Consider the following 27,872-nt stretch of genomic DNA (forward strand, 5'->3'; position numbering starts at 1 on the left):
GGGAGGGGGCGGTCCTTGGGCAGCTGCTGGGCCTTGTGGGCGTCGTCTCCGGCGGCTTTCTTGAGAAACCGTCCTTTCAAGAAAGAGGACCTGATTACTACCTAAGGGAGAGTCCGGGAGCGGTTGCGAAGCTCGAGAGGAGCAGGTGAAGTCCTGGAGTCGGAGGCGTATCCAAGGTTAGGAGGGTTAGAAGAAGGCCGGCGAATGCGGGCGGCGGGCTGAGGGGCTGCGTTTTGGAACCCTGGGATCTGTACCCGCGGTTACGACGTCCCCCTATCGCCTTCTCCGGGTGGGAACGGCTCCGGAGAAGCGGTTTATCTCGTCTGTTCCTGTGGGTTGAGGACCTTCTCACCTTGGAAGACCGTGCTGTCGGCTGGGACCCCTTCCCGAAGCCAGCGATCCCCTTCTCGCCGCTCCTCTAGCACCTTGTAGGGAGTGCTCAGTAAACTTTTGGGCATGCTTGAGATTCCCGGGGAGACAGTGGTTTGGGGACGGTGGGAAGGTCCCCGCTGAAAGCAGAAGTTTCTGGGACCGCAAGTCCGGGCTTGTACCGACCATGTCAGAATATTGGTGGTAAAGCCAGTGGCAGTTCCGGAGGCATCAGGAATCCGTCAGGGAGGAAAAGCCTCTGCATTTGATATCTCTTTCTGAGCTTCTGAGCCCAGGTTGGGGCTGGAAGAGGGAACTGACCTCGGAGTTGCTGGGAGATCTTCGCTATTGCTGACACTTTTAGTTGCTGGAAGCAGGGATTGCATCGAGTGTCTGCATCCAGGGTGTGGGCAAAACGAAGAAGTTACGGAGAATTTGCCCGTAAAGAGAGGCAAGCATTACCTAGGATCTGGGTGGGCAACAGTCTGTGCGGTGAGGATCAGAGAGGAGGAAACACCACAGTGTGAGGGACTGGTCAGGTGAGAAAAGACCCAAAGTTGCTCTTTTACCACAGCAAGTCCGGCGGTTGCTAATCTGGATTCTCCAATTTCAGACCTGGTCTTTCAGAGCTTTCTCCTCCCCCAGACTTGTCAGTTTAGCATTCTGCCTTTCCCTGTGAGGAGGAAGATCAGCCAAGTCCCAGGTGAGTAGAAGTTTTTTTTCCTCTTAAAATTTATTTCAATTCGACAGAGGGAATAGATACACCACCTCATGTCTTCCTTGGGAAGGAGGAGACCCACATTTGTTGAGTGGCAGTGTCTACTGTGTCATCACACTATCATTTGGGTAGCTGAGTACTGTTGGAAAGTGTTAGTCACTCAGTTATATCCAACTCTGTGACCCCATGGACTGTAGCCCACCAGGCTCCTCTGTCCATGGAATTCTCCAGGCAAGAATACTGGAGTGGGTAGCCATTCCCTTCTCCAAGAAATCTTCCCAACCCAGGGATCGAACCCAGGTCTCCTGCATTGCAGGTAGATTCTTTACCAGCTAAACCACCAGAGAAGCTGGTGTTGGCAGAAGTACTGTTGGAAGAAGTACTCTAATTTTAAAGATGTGTCAGTAGCCTCAGTAAAATGAAAAAGAGTACTTTTTGCCCAAGAGTACTCGGAAAGCAAGTAGCCTACTACTTAATACTATCGACCTAGTCAGATTCAGAGTCCAGAGCTATAGGACCTCCAGACTCTTGACACTATGCCGGTGTTTCCCAAACATCTTATTCACTTACCACCTATTTATGCCATACCTGTGCACTACCTGTATTATTCTTATTCTCATATTTTTAATTTTTAACTTTTATTTTAAAAAACAAACTTGCACTGAGAAACACTGTATATGAAATTATGCATTTGCTAGATGCTCTAAAGTCTTTATATTTATTCTAAGATGTATCTGAAAGTGTTGATCTATGTACTATGTAAAATCATCTCCTGTCAAAAAGATACAGACTGCAATTTGGGACAGGGTGCATTGTCATGCCTTTTTAACTTTTGTTTTTTGATGAAGGGTAAAGATTCTCTCCCACTTTCAGGGACTTCATTGTCCAAATAACATTACTCATTTTGAAACTATCATTATCTAAGACCCACTTATAGTTTAAGACACTTGTGCAAATGTGCTCCTGTGTTTTATTACTGTTGAAGTATCCTATAAAGCAATAAATTAATAGGATATACCCAGAAGTCTGAGCATTGTATTACCTTTGTTTATTGCAAATAACTTTTCTTTCAGTTATCTGTGTCTTCTTTCTTTGGGGGAATTTAGACTATTTAAAAATTAGTTAAGTACAATGACAGCTAATATTTATACCATTTTCAAGGTACCAATTGTTAAACTTTTACCATGGGAGTTGGTGAATGCATCTCTTTTATTGTTCATTAGAGTAGCAAGGAGGAAATTTGGCGTATAACCTCAATCAGCTTAGATTCTGTGTCAAATTATTTTCCTGGACACCCAAAGTCAAATACTAGTGGACTGATCATACTTTTTTTTTTTCTCCTATGAAGGGTTTGTTTTGCCGGAAGTCTTACTTTCGTTTCAGGTTCGAAGGGTTTGCAAACAAAAGAAATAACTCGTTACATACAATTTCAGGTTTTTTAAATAGAAAATTATTTGACTTAATTTCAATATACTATCATTAAAGAAAAGAATTAGAAACAATAGAGAAAAGTAACCGCACATGCATCACCAAATTGGGCTGGTCAATATCCAAATTTAAACAGTGCTGGCAAGCCCCTCGATAATAGCAAGCTGAAGTCCCAATTAGGAAAAGGTCCCAGGCAGTGCATCCACTCCACCGATGAGACTTCACATTGCAGTTTCAAGGGTTTCCACATATTTGTGTGCAAAAATGCAGCTCTGGTTTTACTTTAATTTTTTTACAATGTTGTTTTTTTTAATCTTGTAAGTCATAGGATTTCATTATACCCTGAGCTGTTGGCCAGACCTCCAGGGGCTCAAGAATTCTAAGACCTACTCCCTTTCTTATCTAAAGTGCTGCCTGACTTACTATGCTTGTGGGCAGACACTGAATCTGGGCAGTGTCCGGGCAGGTCAGAAGCCAGGTCAGGGGCATGCCCTCCTGCTTCTGAAGCCTGAACAAGACTTTCTCCATTTTAATTTCCCTAACTGTCAGCCTCAGGGTTGTTTAGACTGAAAGAGCATGTTGTTGTTCAGCCTCTTAGTTGTGTCAGACTCTTTGTGACCCCATGGCCTGTCTATCTCCAACTCCCAAAGCTTGCTCAAACTCATGTCCATCAAGTTGGTGATGCCATCCAACCATCTCATCCTCTGTTGTCCTCTTCTACTCCTGTCTTCAGTCTTTCCCATAGTCAGGGTCTTTTCCAATGAGTCAGTTCTTCACATCAAGTGGCCAAAATATTGGAGTTTCAGCTTCAGTCTCAGTCCTTCCAATGAATATTCAGGACTGATTTCCTTTAGGATTGACTGCTTTGATCTCCTTGCAGTCCAAGGGACTCTCAAGAGTTTTCTCCAACACCACAGTTCAAAAGCATCAGTTCTTCGGCACTCACCTTTATTTGTGGTCCACCTCTCACATCCATACATGACTACTGGAAAAACCATAGCTTTGACTATATGGACCTTTGTAGGCCAAGTAACGTCTCTGTTTTTTAATTGCTCTCTAGGTTGGTTATAGCTTTTCTTCCAAGGAGCAAGCGTCTTTTAATTTCATGGCTGCAGTCACCATCTGTAGTGATTTTGGAGCCCTAAAAAATAAAATCTGTCAGTGTTTCCATTGTTTCCCCATCTATTTTCCATGAAGTGATGGGACTGGATGCCATGATCTTAGTTTTTTCAATGTTAAGTTTTAAGCCAACTTTTTCACTCTCTTCTTTCACTTTCATCAAGAGGCTCTTTAGTTCCTCTTCATTTTCTGCCGCTATGCTGGTATTATCTGCATATCTGAGGTTGTTGATATTTCCTGGCAATCTTGATTCCAGCTTGTGCTTCATCCAACCCAACATTTCGCATGATGTACTCTGTATATAGGTTAAATAAGCAGAGTGGCAATATACAGCCTTGACATACTCCTTTCCCAGTTTGGAGCCAGTCTGTTGTTCCATGTCCAGTTCTAACTGTTGCTTCTTGACCTGTATACAGATTTCTCAGGAGGCAGGTAAGGTGGTCTGGTAGTCTCATCTCTTGAAGAATTTTCCACAGTTTGTTGTGATCCACACAGTCAAAGGCTTTGGCATAGTCAATGAAGCAGAAATATTTTTTCTCGAACTCTCTTGCTTTTTTGATGATCCAGTGGATGTTGGCAATTTGATCTCTGGGTCCTCTGCTTTTTCTAAATCCAGCTTGAACATCTGGAAGTTATCAGTTCATGTACTATTGAAGCCTAGCTTAGAGAATTTTGAGCATACTTTGCTAGTGTGTGAGATGAGTGCAATTGTGCGGTACCTTGAACATTCTTTAGCATTGCCTTTCTTTGGGATTGGAATGAAAACTGACCTTTTCCAGTCCTGTGGCCACTGCTGAGTTTTCCAAATTTGCTGGCATCTTGAGTGCAGCACTTTCACAGCATCATCTTTTAGGATTTGAAGTAGTTCAACTGGAATTCCATCACCTCCACTAGCTTTGTTTGTAGTGATGCTTCCTAAGGCCACTTGACTTTGCATTCCAGGATGTCTGACTCTAGGTAAGTAATCACACCCTCATGGTCATCTGGGTCATGAAGATCTTTTTTGTATAGATCTTCTTTGTATTCTTGCCACCTCTTCTTAATATCTTCTGCTTCTGTTTAGGTCCATACCATTTCTGTCCTTTATTGTACCCATCTTTGCATGAAATATTCCCTTGGTGTTTCTAATTTTCTTGAGAGATCTCTAGTCTTTCCCATTCTATTGTTTTCCTCTATTTCTTTTCATTGATCACTGAGAAAGGCTTTCTTATTTCTCCTTGCTATTCTTTGGAACTCTGCATTCAAATGGGTATATTTTTCCTTTTCTCCTTTGCCTTTTGCTTCTCTTATTCTCTCAGCTATTGGTAAGGCCTCCTCAGACAACCATTTTGCTTTTCCATTTCTTTTTCTTGGTGATGGTCTTGATCACTGCCTTGTGTACCATGTCACGAACCTCCATCAATAGTTCTTTAGGCACTCTATCTATCAGATCTAATCCCTTCAATCTATTTGTCACTTCCGCTTATAATCATAAGGAGTTTGATTTAGGTCATACCTAAATAGTCTAGTGGTTTTCCCTACTTTGTTCAATTTAAGTCTGAATTTGGCAATAAGGAGTTCATGATCTGAGCCACAGTCAGCTCCTAGTCCTGTTTTTATTGACTGTATAGAGGTTCTCCATCTTCAGCTGTAAAGAATGTAATCAATCTGATTTTGGTATTAACCATCTGGTGATGTCCATGTGTAGAGTCTTCTCTTGTGTTGTTGGAAGAGGGTTTTTGGTATGACCAGTGCATTCTCTTGGCAAAACTCTGTTAGCCTTTGCCCTGCTTCATTTTGTACTCCAAGGCCAAACTTTCCTGTTATTCCAGGTATCTCTTGACTTCCTACTTTTGCATTCCAGTCCCCTATGATAAAAAGGACATCTTTTTTTGTGTTAGTTCTAGATGGTCTTAGAGGTCTTCATAGAAACCATTCAACTTGTTTCTTTGGCATTAGTGGTTGGAGCATAGACTTGGATTACTGTGATACTGAATGGTTTGCCTTGGAAATGAACAGAGATCATTCTGCCATATTTGAGACTGTATCCAAGTACTGCATTTCAGACTCTTTTGTTGACTATGAGGGTTACTCCATTTCTTCTAAGGGATTCTTGTCCATAGTAGTAGATATAATGGTCATCTGAATTAACTTTGCCCATTCCAGTCCATTTTAGTTCACTGATTCCTAAAATGTTGATGTTCACTCTTGCCATCTCCTGTTTGACCACTTCCAATTTACCTTGATTCATGGACCTGACATTCCAGGTTCCTATAAAATATTGTTCTTTACAGCATCAGACTTTTCTTCCATCACCAGTCACATCCACATCTGGGTGTTGTTTTCGCTTTGGCTCTGTCTCTTCATTCTTTCTGGAGCTATTTCTCCACTCTTCGCCAGTAGCATGCTGGGCACCTACTGCCCTGGGGAGTTCATCTTTCAGTGTCATATCTTTGTGCCTTTTCATACTGTCCATGGGATTCTCAAGGCAAGAATACTGATGACCTGGTTTGCCTTCCCTTCTCCAGTGGATCACGTTTTGTCAGAACTCTCTGTGACCAATCCATCTTGGGTGACCCTACACGGCATGGCTCATAGTTTCTGCAACCTTTATAGCGACTTTTTTGGCTACCAACTGGAAAATGGACTTGATCAGCTAAAATAAATCTTTGACATTGTAACATGGACAATTGCCCTTGTGAATTGCATAATTCTTTCTCCAATTTTGACTTCTCTTCAGCCAGTTTTAATTTGGCTTCATGTACCTTACAGTAGGCAGAGAGGTAGATCCAGCCTCTCTGACCCAGGGCAGTACATTCTTATCCTTTCTCAATTGGCATGAGCTGCAAACATTCAATAAATTCTAAAGTTTTGGCATGTTTTAATTTGGGGTCTCAGTTCTCACGCAATCCAGTGGATACACCCCATTTAGTAGCTAATGAGCAGTAAGGCAAATCTTCCCACCCGGGAATTAAAAACTTCATTAATCTTAATCTCTTGTGGCATTTTGCTTCATGAATCCTGCTTACAGTGCCAGTTTATATTTTGCCTGAAGTTGTACTTTTCAGGTTTGAAGGAGTCATTAACAAAAGAAACCACGTGTTACTCACAATTCAATTTTTTATAGGAGACTATCTGACTTAATTTTAATCAGTTCAGTTCAGTCGCTCAGTCGTGTCCGACTCTTTGTGACCCCATGAATCGCAGCACGCCAGGCCTCCCTGTCCATCACCAACTCCCAGAGTTCACTCAGACTCACGTCCATCAAGTCTATGATGACATCCAGCCATCTCATCCTCTGTCGTCCCCTTCTCCTCCTGCTCCCAATCCCTCCCAGCATCAGAGTCTTTTCCAATGAGTCAACACTTCACATGAGGTGGCCAAAGTACTGGAGCTTCAGCTTTAGCATCATTCCTTCCAAAGAAATCCCAGGGCTGATCTCCTTCAGAATGGACTGGTTGGATCTCTTTGCAGTTCAAGGGACTCTCAAGAGTCTTCTCCAAAAGAAACAATAGAGAAAAGTAACAGGACTTACATCACCAAATTGGGCTGGCCAACATCCAGATATAGACAGCACTGGGAAGACCCTCCTTATACAGCAGCCTGGAGTCCCAGTTGGGAAAAGATCCCAGGTAGTGGGTCCACTCCACAAGTGAGACTCCAAACTGCAGTTTTGGGAGTTCCCACTTAAAAATCCAGGCTGAAAACTGATACATTATCAGTTTTCAAGAAAGAATGCAGTTCTGGTTTTACTTTAATCTTTTCACAATACTGTTTATCTTGTGAGTCACAGAATTTTGTTAAACCCTGAGCACTTGGCCAAACCTCCAGGGGCTCAAGAATTCCAAGACCCACTCCCTTTCTTATCTGAAGTGCCGCCTGACTTACTATGCTTGTGGGCAGGCCTGGAATCTGGACAATGTCAAGATGTTTTTAGGGCACTTGGGGAAATTTGAATATGGACTAGAGTATTAGGGAATTATTCATTTTATTAGATGTGATAATATTATAGTTAATGTAGAAGTCTTCTTTGGAAATGTATGCTGAAGCATTTATATTTGAAGCATTATGCTGCCTGTAATTTATATTAAAATAGTTAAACTGAAAACAAAAAGCACCTGAAAGAAGCAAATACAGCAACATGTCAACAGTTGCTAACTAGATTGTGTTCATTGTTCTAGTCTTTCTATCTCCTGTGTTTGTGAAATTGCTTGTTGTAAAGAGAAAGAGTATTTGTCCTGTAGTAAAGTAGTGAGATATTACATGTGAAGCACTTGGCTCAGTGTCTAGCACATTTTGGCTGTGCAGTGCGGCATGTGGGATCTTAGTTCTCCAACCAGGAATTGAACCTGTGCCCCCTGCAGTAGAAGCATGGAGCCCAATCCACTGGACTGCTAGGGAGTTCCCAATATCCACTATTATGTATAGCAAAATCCAGTAATATTGGCTTCTCAGGTGGTGCTAGTGGTAAGAACCCACCTGCTAATGCAGGAGGTATAACAGACGTGGTTTCAGTTCCTGGATCAGGAAGATCCCCTGGAGGAGAGATGGCAACCCACTTCAGTATTCTTGCCTGGAGGATCCCATGGACAGAGGAGCCTGGTGGGCTACAGTCCATAGGGTCGCAAAAAGCTGGACATGACTGAAGTGATTTAGCAAGCATGCTCATACAGTAATATTTTCAGAGTGTTCACTGACATGTTTTCCATCATAAGCTAATTTCTTGTGGGGAGAGAAAATAAAACTTAGCAAGAAACATCAATTTCTATAATGTTAGGAGGACTTTATAAAGGCAGTAAAGGTAAAGTATTAATATATCTCAAATAGAAAAAACAACTGATTTTTGCATATTGCTGTGAATATCCTCTTACTACTGTATGCTGTTACTTTGTATATGGGTAGGTCTATTTGTATTTGTCCGTAGTTCGTTTTTTAATTTTGCCACACCGTGTTCCTGAAACAGTCATTGTAGAGCTGATTTTTCTCATGGAATAGTTTGGTATTGAGATTTGTTTTCCTAGCCAAGGACTTTGTATTCAGAGGAACTGTAGAAGCAGTCCATGATAAACTGGCAGACATTGCTGCAACATTTACAATGTTCTGTATTTACTTAAAATAATGAAATAATATCCCAAGGCAGTAGAGATTTTGCATATATATATAATTTTATTTATTTGTTTATATTTGGCTGTGCTGGTTCTTTTTCGTTGTGCAGGCTTTTCTCTAGTTGCAGCTGGCAGGGGCTACCCTCTAGTTATGGTGCATGGACTTCCCACTGCAGTGACTTCTCTTGTTGTGGAACATGGGCTGTATGGTACGCAGGCTTCAGTAGTTACAGCTCCTGGGCTCTAGAGCAGAGGCTCAATAGTTGTGACACACAGGCTTAGTTGCTCTTGAGCATGTGGGATCTTCCTGGACCAGGGATCAAACCCATGTCTCCTGCATTGGCAGGCAGATTCTTTACTACTGAGCCACCAGGGAAGCCCCAGGAGAGCTTTGAAGGAAAAAGGACAAACCTTAAATCTCCTTTTAAATGAAGAAATTGAGGATGAGGAAAGTGATTTGCTTAAAGTCACATAATATGTTAGTGCCAGATTTAGGAATAAAACTATTTTGCACTTAAAAAATATTTGCCAAGTATTCATATATGGATGATACAGTGAGCCTTATTGTAAACTGCACGTGTGCTACAACTCTATGGCATTATTAATTGTTCATAAATTAATAAGCATCTTTAAAGACTATATATAAATAATTAGTTGTGAATCTTTTTTACCTCATTGGAATTCAAAAGTGCTTTTGAGAAATTTTTCATTTGGATAATGCATTTCTTTCATATGATGTGTATAGCCTTTGCCCAATCCAGAGCTGTGCCATGGCAGAGACTGAGGAAGAAGAGACGGTGTCAGAAGAGGCTTCTGGATTCTCAGACTTGAGTGACTCGGAATTTTTGGACCTGGAGGATACACAAGAGTCAAGTGCTTCACCTAGCAAGCCTGGTCCTTCTTATGAATTACCTGGGAAGGATGACAAGTGCATAAGGTTACCAAAATGGAAAAGAAGATTGGATGTCTCATCACCCATGGAGCGATTTCATCTTAAATACTTGTATGTCACTGACCTGTCTACTCAGGACTGGTGTGAACAGCAAATGGTATATGGAAAGGAGTTTTCTGGTTTCTTGACACCTGAGAAATCAGCTATTTTGGATACTGGTGCCAGCATCCATCTAGCTAGAGAACTAGAAGTTCATGATCTTGTGAATATCCCCATCACCAGTAAAGAAGATGCTTGGGCAGTGAAGTTTCTAAACATATTATCAATGATTCCTACCCTGCAGTCAGAAGGGCGCATCAGAGAGTTTCCAGTGTTTGGAGAAGTGGAGGGTGTGCTTCTTGTTGGTGTGATTGATGAGCTGCACTATACAGCCAGTGGGGAACTGGAACTGGCTGAACTCAAGACACGTGGGAACCCTGTGCTCCCTTCAGATGCTCAGAAAAAAAAAGACTGTTTTCAAGTCAGCCTGTACAAATATATCTTTGATGCCATGGTACAGGGGAAAGTGACTGCTGCTAGCTTAATCCACCACACAAAACTGCATCCAGAAAAACCACTGGGACCTTCAGTGCTGAGGCATGCCCAGCAGGGAGGCTACTCTGTGAAGTCCTTGGGTGACCTCATAGAACTGGTCTTCTTGTCTCTAACACTGTCTGACCTCCCACTTATTGATAGCCTGAAAATTGAGTATGTCCACCAAGAGACTGCCACTGTGCTAGGTACAGAGATAGTGACCTTTGAAGAGAAGGAGGTGAGAAGCAAAGTGCAGCATTATATGACCTACTGGATGGGCCACCGAGAGCCTCAAGGGGTTGACGTGGAGGAGGCCTGGAAATGCCGGATGTGCAACTATGCAGATATCTGTGAGTGGAAGAAGAGCGGTGGGTTGACCAGTGCCACGCAGGAGCCACAACTCAAAAAGGCCAAATAAACAGAAGATGTGCCTTCAAGAACTGGGATGTTTCCTGCATCTAAGGTACTCAGCAGAGTTAAAGAGGACCATTCTCTTCAACCAAGCTTGAATTTCTTGGAGAGTGTTCTTATTTTGGTTCTTTTCATATTTCCTTAGCCTCTAACCTTACAAATCCAAGACCCTGGCTCATGGCTGAGTGGGAGAGATCTGGGATTATACTAACCCTAGATCTTTGCCACAGGTTGCCAAAAAGACAAATGCTTATTATGGCTGGAGCACAATCATTGTTTTCTTAAGAAGATTCTTCCATTTATTTTAAGTCTCTTCCCTACGTTTTTCTCAATCAAGATTTCTACAAGGTGCTGTAGCATGTGCCAGAATTTCCTTTTTAAGACTGAATAATATTCTACTGTGTCAATAGCTTTTAAAAGTAAATGAGAGCAAAGTAGTATTCCAGAGGAGGAGCTGACATGGTAAAAGCTAAAATGTTGCAGAATGATTTATCTCAGATGGGTCTGAAACTGGAAATATTACAGTGGTGTCACAGTCCACCAGGTTGTTAGATCCTCACATGTGGAAGCAAAAAATGCAGATGGTTCTGTTGACTTGGGAATAAGGGGAGGGTCTAAGTCCTTGAGGTCTGGATGAAGTGAAAAATGAGCTGTATTGAATTCCAGGTCAGTATCCTAGGAAAACTGATTAAGCCTCATATCAGAATCTGTGAATATGGATCACGAATAAGCTAAGAATTGTTATCCCAGCCTCAGTATCTAATTCCACTGAACTTCACTTCTGCTATTCTTTAATAATGTCTCCAATAAACACAACATTCATTGAATATATTTACTGGGAGTATCTTTTTCCAGTCTGTGGCTTGCCTTTTTATTCTGTCATGATGTCTTTTGATGAACAAAATATTACTGAAGACCAGTTTGAATGTTTCATTAGTGCTTTTGGTATCTCACTTAAGATATACAATATTTTTCAACTTCAACACACTTTGTTTCTTTTACTTATCAGTGTACTTTAGAGTTGTTTCATATTAGTATTTATAGTTCACCTCCTTCCTTTTAGTCGCTGCAAAGGGTTCCATTGTAAAGATATACTGTTTAACTAGACCTCTATTTATATATAATTAAGCTATTTCCTATCTTTTCCTACTACAAACACTATAATAATGTATAAAGTAGAAAGTAAATATTGGTCTTACATGCATACCTGTTAATCCTGAATCCCAAAATAACCATCAATAGGAAGTTGGATAAGGTTCTTCAAGATACTTTTTGGATGTATCAACATATATTTAAATATAAATCAAATACATGTGTTGGGTGTATGTGATTAGACATAAAAAAATCTTCTATAGCATGCTTTTTTTTCAGGTGAACATGAGTATTTATCAAAATAAACTCTTTCTAGGCCATAAAAACAAATCTGAATAAATTTATGTGAATGAAAGTCATACAAAGTATGCTATCTGATCACAATGGAATTAAGTTAGAGTTTGATGACAGATATCTGAACAATCAAAAATTATGTGCTAACTAAATTAACTAAATTACACACCAAAGTGTAATCACACACCTATGAGTCAATAAAGTTATCACAAAAAGAGAAATTATTTATATTTAATTGAAAATGAAAATATCCAAAAATGAGTGGGAGGCAGTAAATTTCAAGGAAATTGATAACACTAAATGCCTAATTGGATACCTAACTGACACCACTAATGCCACTAATTGGAAAAGAAGAAAGCTCTCAAATTACTGACCTCAGTGTCCCCATTAACTAAAAAAAGGAGAGAAAATGAAATTCAAAGAAAGCATAAAAATGAAATAAGCAACAGAGCTGACATTAATGAAATAGAAAAAGATAATATACAAAAATCAATGAAACAAAAAACTGATTCTGAGATCAGTAAAACTGATAAGTTCTAGCCAGAGCAGTTAGGGTGGGAGTGGGGAGAGGGAAGACACATGACCAATATCAGGAATGAGGTGACGGCACTACAAATATTATGGATATTAAAAGAAAATAAGGGACTATTATGCAGCCACCTTGGATCCTGTGGAGGCCTGCTAGGAACAGGACTTCTAAATTGACAAATATGTCTGGAAGGCTGTGGTCCAAAGCCATTTTTGCTGGCTATAAGTGGGGTCTACAGAACCAGAGGGAGCATGCAGCTCTCCTGAAAATTGAAGGTGTATATACTCGAGATGAAACGGAATTCTGTCTAGGCAAAAGATGTGTTTCTGTGTACAAAGCAAAGAACAACACTGTAACTCCTGGCAGAAAACCTTAGTAATCAAGCCCATGGAAACAGTGGCATGGTTCCTGCCGAATTCCAAAGCAACCTTCCTACTGAAGACATTGAACACAGAATCCATGTAATGCTGTACCCTTCGAGAATTTAAACTTACTGAAAAGTAAATAAGGTGTGGATTTATTTTAAAAAAAAAGGGGGGGGGGATATGAAGAAGAACTTTATGCCAATACATTTGACAGCTTAGATGACAGAAAATTTCTTTGAAAGATACAAACTACCGAAGATCTCTCAAGAAATTTGTAACCTAAATAGCCCTATATCCAACAAAGAGATTGATTTTGTAGTTTAAAACCTCCCCACAAAGAAAGCTCTAGGCCCAGATGATTTACTGCTGAATTCTACCAAATATTTAGAAATGACACTGAAGTCTAGACAAACATCCAGAAAATGGGAGGGAAATTTCCCTACTCAGTGATACAAGTCCAGGTTGTCTGCTTGTGTTTCTGACCTGCTGGCTATGGGTCGGAGGTTTCAACAACCTCCTCCTTGGATTTGATTAATTTACTCGAGTGGCTCACAGAACTCAGAGAAACATTTTACTTACTAGACTACCAGTTTATTATTAAAGGATATAACTCAAGAATTGCCATATGGAGAGATGCATAATGTAAGGTATCGGTAAAGGGTAAAGATCTTCCATGCCCTTTATGGGTACATGGCTCTCCCCACACCTTCACTGTTCACCAACCTGGTTGTGAGCAGGGGTTACTCTCTAGTTATTGTGTGGGCTTCTCATTGTGGTGGCTTCTCTTGTTGCAGAGCATGGTCTCTGGGGTGCATGGTCTCAGTAGTTGTGGCACACAGGCTTAGTTGCCTGCAGTATGTGGAATCTTCGAGACCAGGGACTGAACCTGTGTCCCCTGCATTGGCAGGTGGATTCTTAACACTGGAACACCAGGGAAGTCCCCTTTTGGGGTTTTATGGAGTCTTCATTACATAGCCATGACTGATTAAATCATTGGCCATTGGCAATTGATTCAACCTCCAGCCTCTCTCCCTTTCCCATAGGTTAGGAGATGTGAGACTGAAAGTTCTAACCCTCTAATCATGTGGTTTGGTTTTCCTGACAGTCAGCCCTCATCCTTAGGTGCTGTCCAAAAGTCGCCTCATTAACATAACAGTAGACATGCTCATTCTCATATCTTAGGAAATTCCAAGAGTTTTAGGAGCTCTGATTCAGAATTGGGGATGAAAGCTAAATACAAATAAATCAAAGAAAGTAAACAGGAAGAAGAGAAATGAAGGATGGTTCCTAAATTTTTGCTCAAGTAACCAGGTGAGTGATACATTTATTGAACTTAGAGAAGTGTTATAGTGGGAGTGTGGGTGGGGACAGGATTAATAGGTTGATTTGAACATGTGAAGTTGAAGGTAGCTTTTAAGGGGAGATTTCAAGTAGGCATAAGGAATTAGGGCTCAGAAATTCAGGGGAGAGATGAGGGCTGGAGATACAGATTTGTCAGTTAAATAAATTTGTCATCAAATAAATAGTATTTAAAATTGTGGCAGTGAATGAGACCATTTGAGGAAAACTTCAAAAAGAAAAGACCCAAGGCCAAGTATTCCAACATTTGGAGGTGGAATAGAGGGAGATTATTCAATAAAGAAAATAGAGAAATAGTGAGGTGGGAGAAATTATCTTTTGTGAGATGTAGAAAACAAGGAAGTATTTCATTTATCTTAAATGCTGTTGAAGTCAAATATGATGAGGACAAAGAAAGCCCATCTAATTTTTCAATTGGAATTTCATTGGTAAATTGACAAGAGCAGTTTCAGGAGTGTAGTTATGGTCAAGAACCCAATTAGAGTGGACTTAAGAGAGAATTGGAGGTGAGAAAATGTAGGCAGAACCAAGAAGCAACTCTTTAGAGAAATTTTCCTAGGAAAGAAAGCTAGGGTATTTCCTTGGTGGCCCAATGATTAAGACTTCGCTTCCACAAAGTGACCCAGGCCATTGGAGATGTTGGTCAAGCATCTCTGAGAGGCAGGCCTGGGCCCAGCCAGTGCCAGCCAAGCATCCTTAGGTAGGATAGGGGGCATCATGGGACCCCTCGTGTTGGGGGACAGTGCTGTCTGGTTGATTCCACTTGGGGGCAGGAGGTATATTTGTTTATTCTCTTGGTTTCACCCGTTGGATCATTGAAAAAGCAAGAGAATTCCAGAAAAACATCTACTTCTGCTTTATTGACTATGCCAAAGCCTTTGACTGTGTGGATCACAACAAACTGTGGGAAATTCTGAAAGAGATGCGAATACCAGGCCACCTGACCTGCTTCCTGAGAAATCTGTATGCAGGTCAAGAACCAACAGTTAGAACTGGACATGGAACAACAGACTGGTTCCAAATTGGGAAGGGAGTATGTCAAGGCCGTATATTGTCACCCTGTTTATTTAACTTATATGCAGAGTACATCATGCGAAATGCTGGACTGGAAGAAACACAAGCTGGAATCAAGATTGCTGGGAGAAATATCAAAACGAAGATCATGGCATCCAGTCCCATCACTCCATGGGAAATAGATGGGGAAACAGTGGAAACAGTGTCAGACTTTATTTTTTTGGGCTCCAAAATCTCTGCAGATGGTGATTGCAGCCATGAAATTAAAAGACACTTACTCCTTGGAAGAAAAGTTATGACCAACCTAGATAGCATATTCAAAAGCAGAGACATTACTTTGCCGACTAAGGTCCGTCTAGTCAAGGCTATGGTTTTTCCAGTAGTCATGTATGGATGTGAGAGTTGGACTGTAAAGAAGGATGAGCGCCGAAGAATTGATGCTTTTGAACTGTGGTGTTGGAGAAGACTCTTGAGAGTCCCTTGGACTGCAAGGAGATCCAACCAGTCCATTCTAAAGGAGATCAACCCTGGGATTTCTTTGGAAGGAATGATGCTAAAGCTGAAACTCCAGTACTTTGGCCACCTCATGAGAAGAGTTGACTCATTGGAAAAGACTCTGATGCTGGGAAGGATTGGGGGCAGGAGGAGAAGGGGACGACAGAGGATGAGATGGCTGGATGGCATCACTGACTCGATGGATGTGAGTCTGAGTGAACTCTGGGAGTTGGTGATGGACAGGGAGGCCTGGCGTGCTGCGATTCATGGGGTCGCAGAGTCGGACACGACTGAGCGACTGAACTGAACTGAACTGATGCAGATGACACCACCCTTATGGCAGAAAGCAAAGAAGAACTAAAGAAGAGCCTCTTGATGAAAGTGAAAGAGGAAAGTGAAAAAGCTGGCTTAAAACTCAACATGCAGAAAACTAAGATCATGGCATCCAGTCCCATCACTTCATGGCAAATAGATGGGGAAACAATGGAAACACTGACAGACTTTATTTTCTTAGGCTCCAAAATCACTGCAGATGATGACTGCAGCCATGAAATTAAAAGACGCTTGCTCCTTGGAAGAAAAGCTATGACCAACCTAGACAGCCTATTAAAAAGCAGAGACATTACTTTGCCTACAAAGGTCCGTATAGTCAAAGCTATGATTTTTCCAGTAACATATGGATGTGAGAGTTGGACTCTAAAGAAAGCTGAGCACTGAAGAATTGATGCTTTTGAACTGAGGTGTTGGAGCAGACTCTTGAGAGTCCCTTGGACTGCAAGGAGATCAAAGCAGTCAATCCTAAAGGAAATCAGTCCTGAGTATTCATTGGAAAGACTGAGGCTGAAGCTGAAGCTCCAATACTTTGGCCACCTGATGTGAAGAATTGACTCATTGAAAAAGACCCTGATGCTAGGAAGGCAGGAAAGATTGACTGATGCAGGAAAGATTGAAGGCAGGAGGAAAGGGGGATGAGAGAGGATGAGATGATATCACCAACTTGATGGACATGAGTTTGAGCAAGCTCCAGGAGTTGGTGATGGACAGGGAAGCCTGGCATGCTGCAGTCCATGGGGTCACAAAGAGTCTGACACGACTGAGGGACTGAACTGAACTTCCTTTTTTAGATCATTGCTGTTCTAAACAAATGGTTCTTTGTACTCTGCTTCCAAGTTTTCTGAGTTTGAGTGTTTCCAAATTAAAAGTTAACCCGCCCCCCCCAAAAAAGACAATGCTCTTTAACTGCAGGAGGTACGGGTTTGATCCTTGGTCACAAAACTACCAAAGCTGCAGGACAAAGTCAAAACATTAAAAAAAAAAAAAAAAGAAAGCAAGCTAGGAAATGCCACAATTGCTCGAGTGAGCTAAAGTCAAGAAATGATTTTTAAAAAAATAAGATATAAAAATATGTGTTTATGACATTGAAAACGCCAGTAAAGTCAAAGGCTTACTAGCATCAAGTGAGATCTTAATGGTGCTGTGTAATAGTACTTCATTTTCTGAATCCATTCACTTCCCCACATTCCTAAATAACTAACATTAGAATCTCAGATGCCACTGATTATAAGATACATCATTATTTTACATATTACTAGGAAAGAAAAAAGACTACCAATTAAACTATGGCATGTCATCATTTGTGAGGTAGCAATTTCGCATATGTTGAAATATGAAAAAAATATTAGAATCAATCTAATGCAGAATTTCTTTTCTTTCCTCATATCTCAAACATCTTCTCCCTAAATTCACTTTGAGCTTCCAATTTCACTTATAGAATAGAAACACTCAGGGAGGATATCTTCATTTTCCCCCCACCAAATCTGTACCTATTGATTCTGCTTCTCCTGTTATTTCAATGAATAAATTGCCCAGGCTCTTGCTTATAGCTGATCCTCCCAATTGTGTGCTAGATTCTATCCCTTTTTTCCTCAAGGACGTTGCTCTTGCAACTGTCCTGTCTCTCCTGTATTGTTGATTTCCCCCTCTCCATTGTATCATTTTAATTAGGGTACAAACACTGTAATTTCTTCCATCTTAAAAAAAAAATTCTGAACCCCAAATCCATCTGCAATGGACAGTTTTACTTTCCTATTCATCTTTTAAAAATTGAAGGAGTATGTCTATAAATACTTGCCTTCTCCCATTGTTTCATCCTACTCCTAATTCTTGTCAGACTTCATCAAACTTCAATCAGTACACCAAAAGGGCATGTTTCAGCCATCCCCACATTGTTCAATCCAATGGTCAATTATTCTCATCCTACCTAACGTAACAGCAGCAGTTAACTCAATGGATCACTCCCTCCTTCTTGAAACGTTCTCTTCCCTTGATTTTGCAGATCCAAACCTTCCTGCTTTTCCATCTGCCTCAGGATTATTCCGTCTCAGTCTTTGTTGGGTCCTCTTCATGTTTCTGACCTAAGCTACTGTATTACTAGAAAAGACTGAACTGAGTAAAGGCAAATTGTTCGCTTAGCGAACTGCTGACTTAGATTTTCCAGTATTTAAAAATTCTGAGGTCTATAGCTTTTAAACAAAAATGATATCTACATTTCTCTTTTATAAGTGAGCATGTCTCTTCAAGCAGCCCCAGAGATACCAGATCTGGAGTCTCCCTCTAAGGAGGCAGAACCAACGCATTCCAGAAATAAGCTCCATAGGCTTTATGGGAAATGTAGTATTGGGTAAATAGCCTGCACCCCGCGGGAGCCTGGGAACTCTGGGCGAAGAGTTACTTCCGGACACGCGTAGTAGGGTGGTAGCTGGTATTCTGTAATTTTTGAACCAGTACTGCATGAAGTGGGAGTTGGGGTATCTCCCGGATCTGGGAGATCTCCTTAACCTGATCTCCAGCTTAGAGCCGGAGCTGGGAGTGTGGCGGTGCAAAGCTGGCAAGTATGACTGTACAGAACTTGGGGGACGTAAGGAAAGGGCAGGAAGAAAGGGACCGCTTTATTGGCTTACCCAACGAAAATAACATGTGAAAACCTTCACATGCGGTGACTTCCAGTTTGGGTGTGTGGGTCCTGTCCGATTCTGGAGTAGTTCAGAGAAAGCAAGGAAGGGTCCAGCTGCCACTCCGTGGGCTCCTAGACCCCGGTTGCGTCTTGAGCAAGTTCAGTTTGCATTCCTGCTCTTGTGCTTTAAACTGCACCTTTCCTGATGACAAAAGCACCTTTGGCCCTACCAAAGCCTGCAAAAGGAAATAGTAAACCATTTTAAGGGATCTAGGAAGAAAACATTTTTAGAGAAACTTCGGTGCATGCTTTAGGGTATTTTCATGTGAAATGAAAATAACTCCTGCCATATTAATAAACAAGAAATGTCACATACACAGAATGCTAAATTCCTTAACTTGATACTGATGTTTGACGTTCAGCCTGCCTGCTTCCTTTGTTGCAAACTTGTATATAGCCTGACGTCCTCTCCTGCCTCCTTGGAGCAGTTTCCCAGAGTTACTGAGATGCTGTCTCCCAGGCTAACATTCCCACCAAATAAAATAATTCTCTACTTTCAGATTGTGACTATATTTTTTAGTCAACACTCTCAACAATCATCTGAAGTAAATATTATCTCTGTTTTGTATATGAGTTAACTGAAGCAGAAAGGTGAGTTTAAATTGCCTAGACTCAGGCAGTTTAGTATAGACGATCTGAGAGTTAAACTCCAGATGAGTTTCCTTCAAATTTCATTCTTTTTGCAAGATGAAAAGAACCTGCAAAACAAATCATTGGATTTATCTTTCTTTTGAAATATTTTTATATATGCTGAGTAAATTTCGGTTTGTCATCCTTAAAAAAAAAAAAAAAAAAAAAACAACTCTTGGTCTACGTATGGCTGAGTCCCTTTGCTGTTCACCTGAAACTACCACAACATTGTTAATCGGCTCTACCCCAATACAAAATAAAGTTGTTTGTTTGTTTGTTTGTTTAAAAGAACCCTTGGTGAATCTGCAGATTTTCCAGTGATGATTGTAAATAAAGCTGAGAGTGCCTCTTGCACATTTTAGCCTTTATAGGGCCCTAGCAGTGCTGGTTGGAATTTCAAAAAGCCCAGATTGGGCCTGTAGGAGATGGTGAGATTCAGAGAGAGAGACTGAGATTTAGAGTCTCAACTGAAGACTTCAGCTTAAAAAAAAAAATCCACCCCCCCCCCCGCACTTCCCTGCATCCAGCCTCTTCATAAAACCTAATTTGAGACCTCTTACCCAACCCACCTACAGAACAGAGGCCAGAGAATCACAGGAAGGAATGACTTCCAAAGATAACTGAGCTTGAGAGATCAGGCTTTTAGTTATCACTTTAACTCATTCATTATTATCTACTTAGAATGAATTTCTGGGAGAAAAAACCTGTCACTGGTTTAAAGGTTAGCAATTTGCTACTAGGTCAGTAGGATAGAAATGTACAGCCTACTAATATAAGATCATTGCTTATAAAATGTGGACATTTCTGACTTGCTGGAAATGTCATTCTCTCACGGGGTGGCATTTTCTCAGACTGCACTGTGTGCTTTTTTTCTCATACAGCAGGGTTCTCCATTGCAGTCCTGGTATTTCATGTCTTTATTCTCTTCCCCATTTCTACTTTCATAGATCTCTATGCAAGAGAGGCAGAAATGATCAGCTTCAAGGTAAGGCATCCATTTATTGTTATTAAAATCTGTCTCTTTTTTTTTGATGGGTAAGAAGTGGATTTATTTAGAGAGATACACAGTCCATAGACAGAGTGTGCACTATCTCAGAAAGCAAGAGGTCCAAATCTCTTTTTTTTAAATCCATATAAAAAGGCGATTATATATAGTTAGGGAGAATGTAGACTGAATAGATCAGGTCCAATAGGAAATTCAGAAAATTGATAAATTGATATCCAGGTTATAGGGTTTTTCAGCATTTAGGTAGAGCTTCATATGTGTACCTACTCTTTCTGGTGATCATAGAAAATGGGTAGCCAACCAAAGTATTGGCTTTGTCCAGGAGCATAAAGCAGAAAACAATTCCCCTGATGAGTAAAATTTTTCCTAGCACAGTTCTCCAAAGAAAATATCTTACAATAATGTTTCAAAGAGGTTATGTTAGCAACAGTATTGCCAGTAACAATTCTGTGATAAATATAACATCCAATTTCCAATGACCTTCTTAAGAGTGTTCCCTAGAATAAGCAGAGAACATAGTGCCAAGAACTCCATTTGTAAGTCCGTGTGTGCTGTGCTATGCTGGGCTTAGTCGCTCATTTGTGTCTGACTCTTCGCGACCCCATGGACTGTAGCCTGCCAGCCTCCTCTGTCCATGGGGGTTCTCCAGGCAAGAACACTGGAGTGAGTTGCCATGCCCTCCTCCAGGGGATCTTCCCAACCCAGGGGATAGATTAGGTATCATTATTGTGATTGCATTATACTTTTAGATAAATTTGGAGAGAATTCAGTAATAAGTTCTCCATTTTATTTCCATTTTTATTTCGGTCCTTCATTATAGTTGTATAGGTTTTTATGGTATTCTTATACATTTCTTATAATGTTTATTCTTACACATGGTTTAAGTTGCTATTGAGAATGGGATGAATATTTTTTTCATAATATTTTCTAACTGGCTACTCCGGTGCATAGGAAAGTATGGATTTGTCTGTTTGACTTTATTCAACTTATAGAACTCTTACTAAGTCTAAGAGTTTTTTAGTTTATTCTTAAATTTCCTAGATAGACCATCATATACTCTTCAAATGGAGTTTTGTCTCTTATTCACTTATCTCCATTTTTTTTTTGTCTTATTGCAATTGACAGGATTTCTAGTACTATAATTTTGAATATAATTGCTAGCCAGAATATTTTCTGGTCCAGTTTTAATGGCAATTCTTCCAGTGTCTTATATTCTGATAGATAGTTGTTCTTTGTTTTTTTATTTTTCAAGTTAAGGATTCTTAGCTTATTAAGATTGTTTTCATAAATTGGGAACTTTTTTCCTCATATCCTTTTTTTATACTTGTCAATAATATATTTCATGCTTTTAACATAACAGTTTAAAGAATTTCTAATACTGTTTCCATTAAAGGGACAAACCGTAAATATTTTAGGCTTGAAGGCTATATAGCTTCTGTGACAACTGCTCAACTCTGCCCTTGTAGTTGAAGTAAAACAAGTAGGCATAACTGTTTTCCAGTTACGTTTTATTTATAAAATTATATTTCTTCTAAATAAAATTATTTCTGTGGCATTAAAAAAAAAGCTTATAGGTTTTAGTTTGCTTCCTTATATGATCTTAACTATCTCTTTGTGATAGAAATGTTGCTATGTGCCTTTTAATTTCAGTTTAAATTAAAAATGATTTTGATTCACGGTTAAGAGGATATATTTTATCATATAAAAATCTGTGCTTTTCTATTTTATTATGCTTATATAAGTCTAGCCTGTTAACTTTTTAGCCCATTTAACATCTAATTACCTTTATACATTTATTTTGTAGTGTTTAATAGGCTGTAAGATTACTGAGGACAGTAATAATTTTTTTCTTTTTTGTATCGCTAGTACAGTACTAGCGATACAAACAAGAAAAAGAGTACTGTACTCGGAGAAGGCGATGGCACCCCACTCCATTACTCTTGCCTGGAGAATCCCATGGACAGAGGAGCCTGGTAGGCTGCAGACCATGGGTCGCTAAGAGTCGGACACAACTGAGCGACTTCACTTTCACTTTTCACTTTCATGCATTGGAGAAGGAAATGGCAACCCCCTCCAGTGTTCTTGCCAGGAGAATCCCAGGGACAGGGGAGCCTGGGGGGCTGCCGTCTATGGGGTCACACAGAGTCGGACACGACTGATGCGACTTAGCAGCAGCAGCAGCAGCAGCAGCAGTACTGTACGTGGTATGTCCTTATTAAATATTATATGAGTGAATGAGTGAAAAACATATAAGCAGTATTTTTAAATAACTTTATTAAGACTTAATTCACTTATTATAAGTTGACCACCTTAAAGTTAGTATATTACTACAATTGTGAAACTGTCATCACTAATCTCAGAACATTTTCATATCCTCAGAAGAAACCCCATACCCATTAATAGTTACTCCCCATTCCTTCCTTCCCTCAGCCCTGAATTACTTTATGTTTTTATGGATTTGCCTGTTCTGAAAATTTCATACAAATAGAACCATACAATATGTGATCTCTTGTGACTGGCTTCTTTCACCTAGCACAATATTTTCAGGGATCATATATGTCATAGAGTCCTTTTTAGTACTGAATAATATTGGATCATGTGGATATACCTCATTTTGTTTATTCATTTATTACTTGCTCAATACCCATATTATTACCACTTTTGCCTGCTCTGAATAATTCTGCCATGGACATGTGTGTATGGTTTTTGTGTGCACATATGTTCCCAACTCTTTTGGGTATATACCTAGGAAAAATTGCTGGGTATATGGTAACTCTAATGTTTTGAAAAACTCCTAAATTGTTTTCCATAGTTGCTGCACCATTTTACAATTCCATCAGCAGTGTATGAGAGTTCTAGTTTCTCCCTCCACCCTTGTGAAAAACTTGTCATTGTCTGCCTTTGATTTTAGCCATCCGATTGGATGTAAAGTGATATCTCATTGTGATTTTGATTTGTACATCTTTTCATGTGCTTTTGGATCATATCTGTCTTTTGAAAAATGTCCGTTCACATCCTTTGCCCATTTTTAAATTGAGTTTTCTTTTTATTGTTGTAAGAATTCTTTTTCTTTTAGAGACAACTCTCTTTTCAGATATATGATTTACAAATATTTCCTGCTATTTTGTGAGTTGTCTTTTTCACATTCTTTATGGTGTCCTTTGAAGCACAAAAATGCTTAATTTTGATGAATTCCAACTTATCTATTTTTTTATCACACTTTTTCTGTCATGTCTAAAAAACCGTTACCTAATCCTAGGTCATAAAGATTAACTCCCTTGTTTTCATGTAAGAATTATATACAATTGACCCTTGAATAACAGAGCCTTGAACTGTGTGGGTCCACTTATATGCAGGTGTTTTCCAGTAAATACATACTGTAGCACTACATGACCTGTGGTTCATTGAATTCATGATTGTGGAACTACAGATATGGAGATATCTGTAAACTTATGTGGGTTTTTGACTGTGGGGAGGGTTGGCACATTAACCCCCAAGCTGTTCAAGGGTTACGTGTAGTTTTAACTCTTACATTGGGTCTCTGATCCATTTTTAGTTCATTTTTATTATGATGACTTCTCTGGTGGCTCAGAAGCAGTAAAAGCTTCTGCCTACAATGTGGGAGACCCGAGTTCGATCCCTGGGTCAGGAAGATCCCCTGGAGAAGGAAATGGCAACCCACTCCAGTACTCTTGCCTGGAAAATCCCTTGGACGGAGAAGCCTGGTAGGCTACAGTCCATGGGGTCGCAAAGAGTCGGACACGACTGAGCGACTTCACTTCCTTTTATTATGATATGAGGTGTGTGGGTGGGTTGGAGGGAGTCCAGCTTCATTCTTTTGCATGTGGATATCCAACTGTCCCAACACCATTTGTTTAAAAGACTAATCTTTCTGCTATTGAATTGTTCTGATACTATTTGAATATTTTTAATATAATTTTTGTTTCTATCACACAAAGTATGTTTCTGAATCAGGTGTATGGTAGTTTTCATACATAACTTTGAAAACTCATCAATGAACATGATATGATCCTAAGAGGCTGCCATGGCTCTTACAAGTCCCCAAATGGTGCACACTTTAGTTTGAAGATCCATGTACTATTACAGGGATCAGTGACACTCCAGGATGTGGCTGTGGAATTCACCCCAGAGGAGTGGCAGCTGCTTGACTGTGATCAGAGAACCCTGTTTTGGGATGTGATGTTGGAGAACTTTAGAAACCTCATCTCAGTGGGTAAGGACAGTGGGTGGTAACTTTTTAGTTGTAACTCAGAATGTTTTAACAGTACCCTTCCTTTAAGACCTGTGAAAGCCATGAACATTCTGAAGCATTAGTAAGTTTGGCCTTGAACTTCATTAGTCAAAGATTCTTAATCTCCTTTGGGGATCAGGTACTGTGTTTATGCTTCTGCCTCCTAAGTGAAGAAGGGTCTTTTCTGTTCTGAAGCCTGTTTGTCAGCCTTCACAGGCCCTAAGACACCAGGAGGCAAACCCGAATTATGAGGTAATTGTTCCTAGCACTTTGTCCCCAGTTCTGTGTTGTTTCCTAGGAACAGGGTGTCCAGTTACTGAAACAACAGTGATATTCAGAGTGGAGCAAGGACAAGAACCATGGATGGTGGAGGGAGAGGACTCACGTTGGAGCTCTCCAGGTGAGTCAGAGAAACCCAGGAAGATGGGAGTCTTTGAAACTGGGGTCCCAGTTGGTGAGTGAGAGACTGGCACCTTCGAAACACTTTTTAGGACGCACATACCTTTGGAAGTGACTGGGTGCACTTGGCATGTACCTGACATCGTCAGATCCCCAGATGACACCCCCAGTTCCACTCTCCCACGTGGCTGCTCTTTCTCTTCCTCAGCTCTTGTGTAGGAGGACGTCCTGCCACTCCGCTTTGACTCCTCACACTGCCCGTTGCATCGAAGTGCTTGCTTGGCTCTCTCAATTCCTAGAATCCTCATTGTTCATTCCTCCTCAACATGATGGCAGATCTTTCCATACATCTAGTTCTAATAATGTAGTCAGCTTATGTGGATTTGCAGTCTTACTCCACCAACCTCTTTTGGATAAGGTTAGAGGACTGGAGAGGGAGAAGGAAGTGGCAGCCCATTCCAGTATTCTTGCCTGGATAATCCCAGGGATGGAGGAGCCTGGTGGGCTGCCGTCTATGGGGTCGCACAAGTCGCACATGACTGAAGCGATTTAGCAGCAGCAGCAGCAGCAGCAGCAGCAGCAGCAGAGGACCAGAGACGTAAAAATGTTCCTGAAGGGAACTGATATTGTGCCAGATGACCAAGAGGAAAAAAGAGAGATGAATGAAGGAAAAAGGGAGGATTCTACCAGGGTAATCTAGGAATTATGCAGTGAGGACTCTGATTCTGATCATCCTCTTCCAAATCTAATTTTCCCTTAACTCCATTGTCTCTTGTTGCTCTCCCTGTCCACTGATCACATCTCCGTAGGGGGCTGTCTTTGTTCTGTGAGTTGACATACACCCTGTTGAGCAACTTTTTAATTTTCTTTGTGCTCTTCTCACTACCTTGTGCTATTTTACTGTTGTTTTTTTTTTTTTCCAGGTCACAAATTAAGCCACCCATTCTCACTGTCTTTCTGTCTCCGTTTTCCTGTCTAGTAGTTTTATTCTTAAAGTTCAGGAGCAAGGTGAAAGCATACTTGTTTCAGAATGAGACTAGGTTTGAAATCAAGTTTCTTTCTATGACTGTCAATGGCAAAAATTAACTAGGAACATTTCATTGTACTCCTTTTTAGAAGCTGACTGCCCACTTGTTGATGAATCAGACAAGCACCAGAAAAGCAAAGACAATTTTTTAAATTCAGTTTTGTTCATGTTCAATAAAATTCTGACTGTGGAGAGACTTCATGGTTATAATATGAGCACAAGTCTTAATCCTACAAGAAAAAAATCATATAAATGTAAGTCATATGAGAAGAGTTTGCAACCTACTTTGGACTTTCTTAATTATAATAGATGTTATAATGGAGAACATGCTGATGAATGCAATGGATGTGGGAAAGCCTTCAAAAAGAAATTTAATTTCATTAGACGTGAAAAAAATCATACAAGAAAAAAACCGTTTGAATGCAACAACTGTGGGAAAGCCTATAGCAGCAAGGCACACCTTGTGACTCATCAGAAAATTCATAACAGAGAGAGACCCTTTGTGTGCAGTGATTGTGGAAAAGCGTTTACACATAAAGCACAACTTGCGGTCCATCAGAGACTCCACACTGGAGAGAAGCCTTATGAATGCAGTCAGTGTGGAAAGTCATTCACTTGGAATTCTTCCTTTAATCAACACATGAAATCGCATACACTTGAGAACTCATTTGAATGTAAGGAATGTGGGAAAACGTTCAGGTATAGTTCATCCCTTTATAAACACTCTAAATTTCATACAGGAGAGAAACCATATCAATGCATTGTATGTGGCAAAGCCTTTGGCAACAGTTCTGTGCTTGTTACCCATCAAAGAATTCATACAGGAGAGAAACCTTATGGATGTATTAAATGTGGCAAAGCCTTCATCAAGAAGTCTCATCTCCTTAGACATCAGATAACTCATACAGGAGAAAGGCCCTATGAATGTAGCAAATGTGGGAAACCATTTTCCCAGAAGTCAAATCTTATTGTACATCAGAAAATTCACATGTAATATTTACTTATGAATATGAGAAGACTTTAATATTTGATAAATTATTGAGTAGAGAATTCATGGTGAGGAGAAATGCAACAATTTGAAGGAACTGAAAGAATAGATTCCCATAAAAAAAAAATCAATGCCAGTCATGTTCTGGAAGTGATAAAGTTTTTAGAGGAAAGATCACAGAAAACGTTAATTTATAATGATAAAACTTAGAGCTTGGAAAGCATAAATTAAACAGTCAAGGAATCAGTAAAAACTACATTTAGCATCTCTGATTATTTTTATTACAAATTATATAATTATGCAAGTGTGAATATAAAATAAGTTTATATATTAAATTGTATCTATTAAGAGTTTCTGAAGTAAATATCACACTTTTCCTTCCAATCTGAATAGTAACATACAAGTGAAAAAATGTGGTTTAAGATAAATAGTATGAATTTCAGTAATATTTTCATCCATTCACTGGCACTTTTAATGGGTATGGCAGTGTTACTGAATCTCAGAGTCTCCTCTTTAATTCTAAAACTTGTTATAAAGATATATAGAATTACAAGTGTGTATAACTTAACAAGATATCAATTGAGATGGTGAAAGCAGTTGTATTCTATACACTAAGTGCTCAGTTGTGGAAAAGGAAGTATTTAAAGAAGTATATAAATAAAACATCTGCACTTCAGATATCCCTGTTCTTTTTCATTGATGTATCCACCTAAGGTGTAAGCATAGTTACCTAGGGTATCATCTGAATTTCATCTTAATAAAGTAGGGTGTCACGATACTTTGCAACTTTCAGGGAGCAAGTTTTTGGATCTGTT

At 40.0% G+C, this 27,872-nt stretch overlaps 2 protein-coding genes and 1 long non-coding RNA gene across 4 annotated transcripts; 2 read left to right on the forward strand and 1 right to left on the reverse strand.

Annotated features, from left to right (window-relative positions):
- Positions 1-11,421, forward strand: EXO5 (exonuclease 5). Of its 2 annotated transcripts, XM_042246294.2 has the most exons (3): positions 1-908; positions 983-1,072; positions 9,464-11,421. In XM_042246294.2, the coding sequence occupies exon 3, from the start codon at positions 9,489-9,491 to the stop codon at positions 10,599-10,601; it is 1,113 nt and encodes a 370-aa protein (XP_042102228.1). In that variant the 5' UTR covers positions 1-908; positions 983-1,072; positions 9,464-9,488; the 3' UTR covers positions 10,602-11,421. The 2 variants fall into 2 exon arrangements, with proteins under 2 accessions (XP_042102228.1, XP_042102214.1); XM_042246280.2 differs by having other exon boundaries at positions 1-1,072.
- On the reverse strand, positions 8,760-18,357 carry LOC132657608 (uncharacterized). Its single transcript, XR_009596027.1, has 2 exons — positions 9,390-18,357; positions 8,760-9,107 (listed from the first exon to the last, which is right to left on the reverse strand). It is a non-coding gene; the product is annotated as an uncharacterized LOC132657608 (long non-coding RNA).
- LOC101122402 (large ribosomal subunit protein eL33) lies at positions 12,631-27,735 on the forward strand. The gene is given in 6 exon segments (XM_012105830.5): positions 12,631-12,881; positions 12,883-18,633; positions 20,333-20,370; positions 24,499-24,625; positions 24,942-25,043; positions 26,159-27,735. Coding segments are annotated over 2 exon segments (366 nt in total). The 3' UTR covers positions 12,998-18,633; positions 20,333-20,370; positions 24,499-24,625; positions 24,942-25,043; positions 26,159-27,735.
- Positions 27,736-27,872: the final 137 nt, after the last annotated feature.

This window comes from Ovis aries, chromosome 1 (assembly GCF_016772045.2).
Source record: "Ovis aries strain OAR_USU_Benz2616 breed Rambouillet chromosome 1, ARS-UI_Ramb_v3.0, whole genome shotgun sequence".
Classification (NCBI taxonomy): Eukaryota; Metazoa; Chordata; class Mammalia; order Artiodactyla; family Bovidae; genus Ovis; species Ovis aries.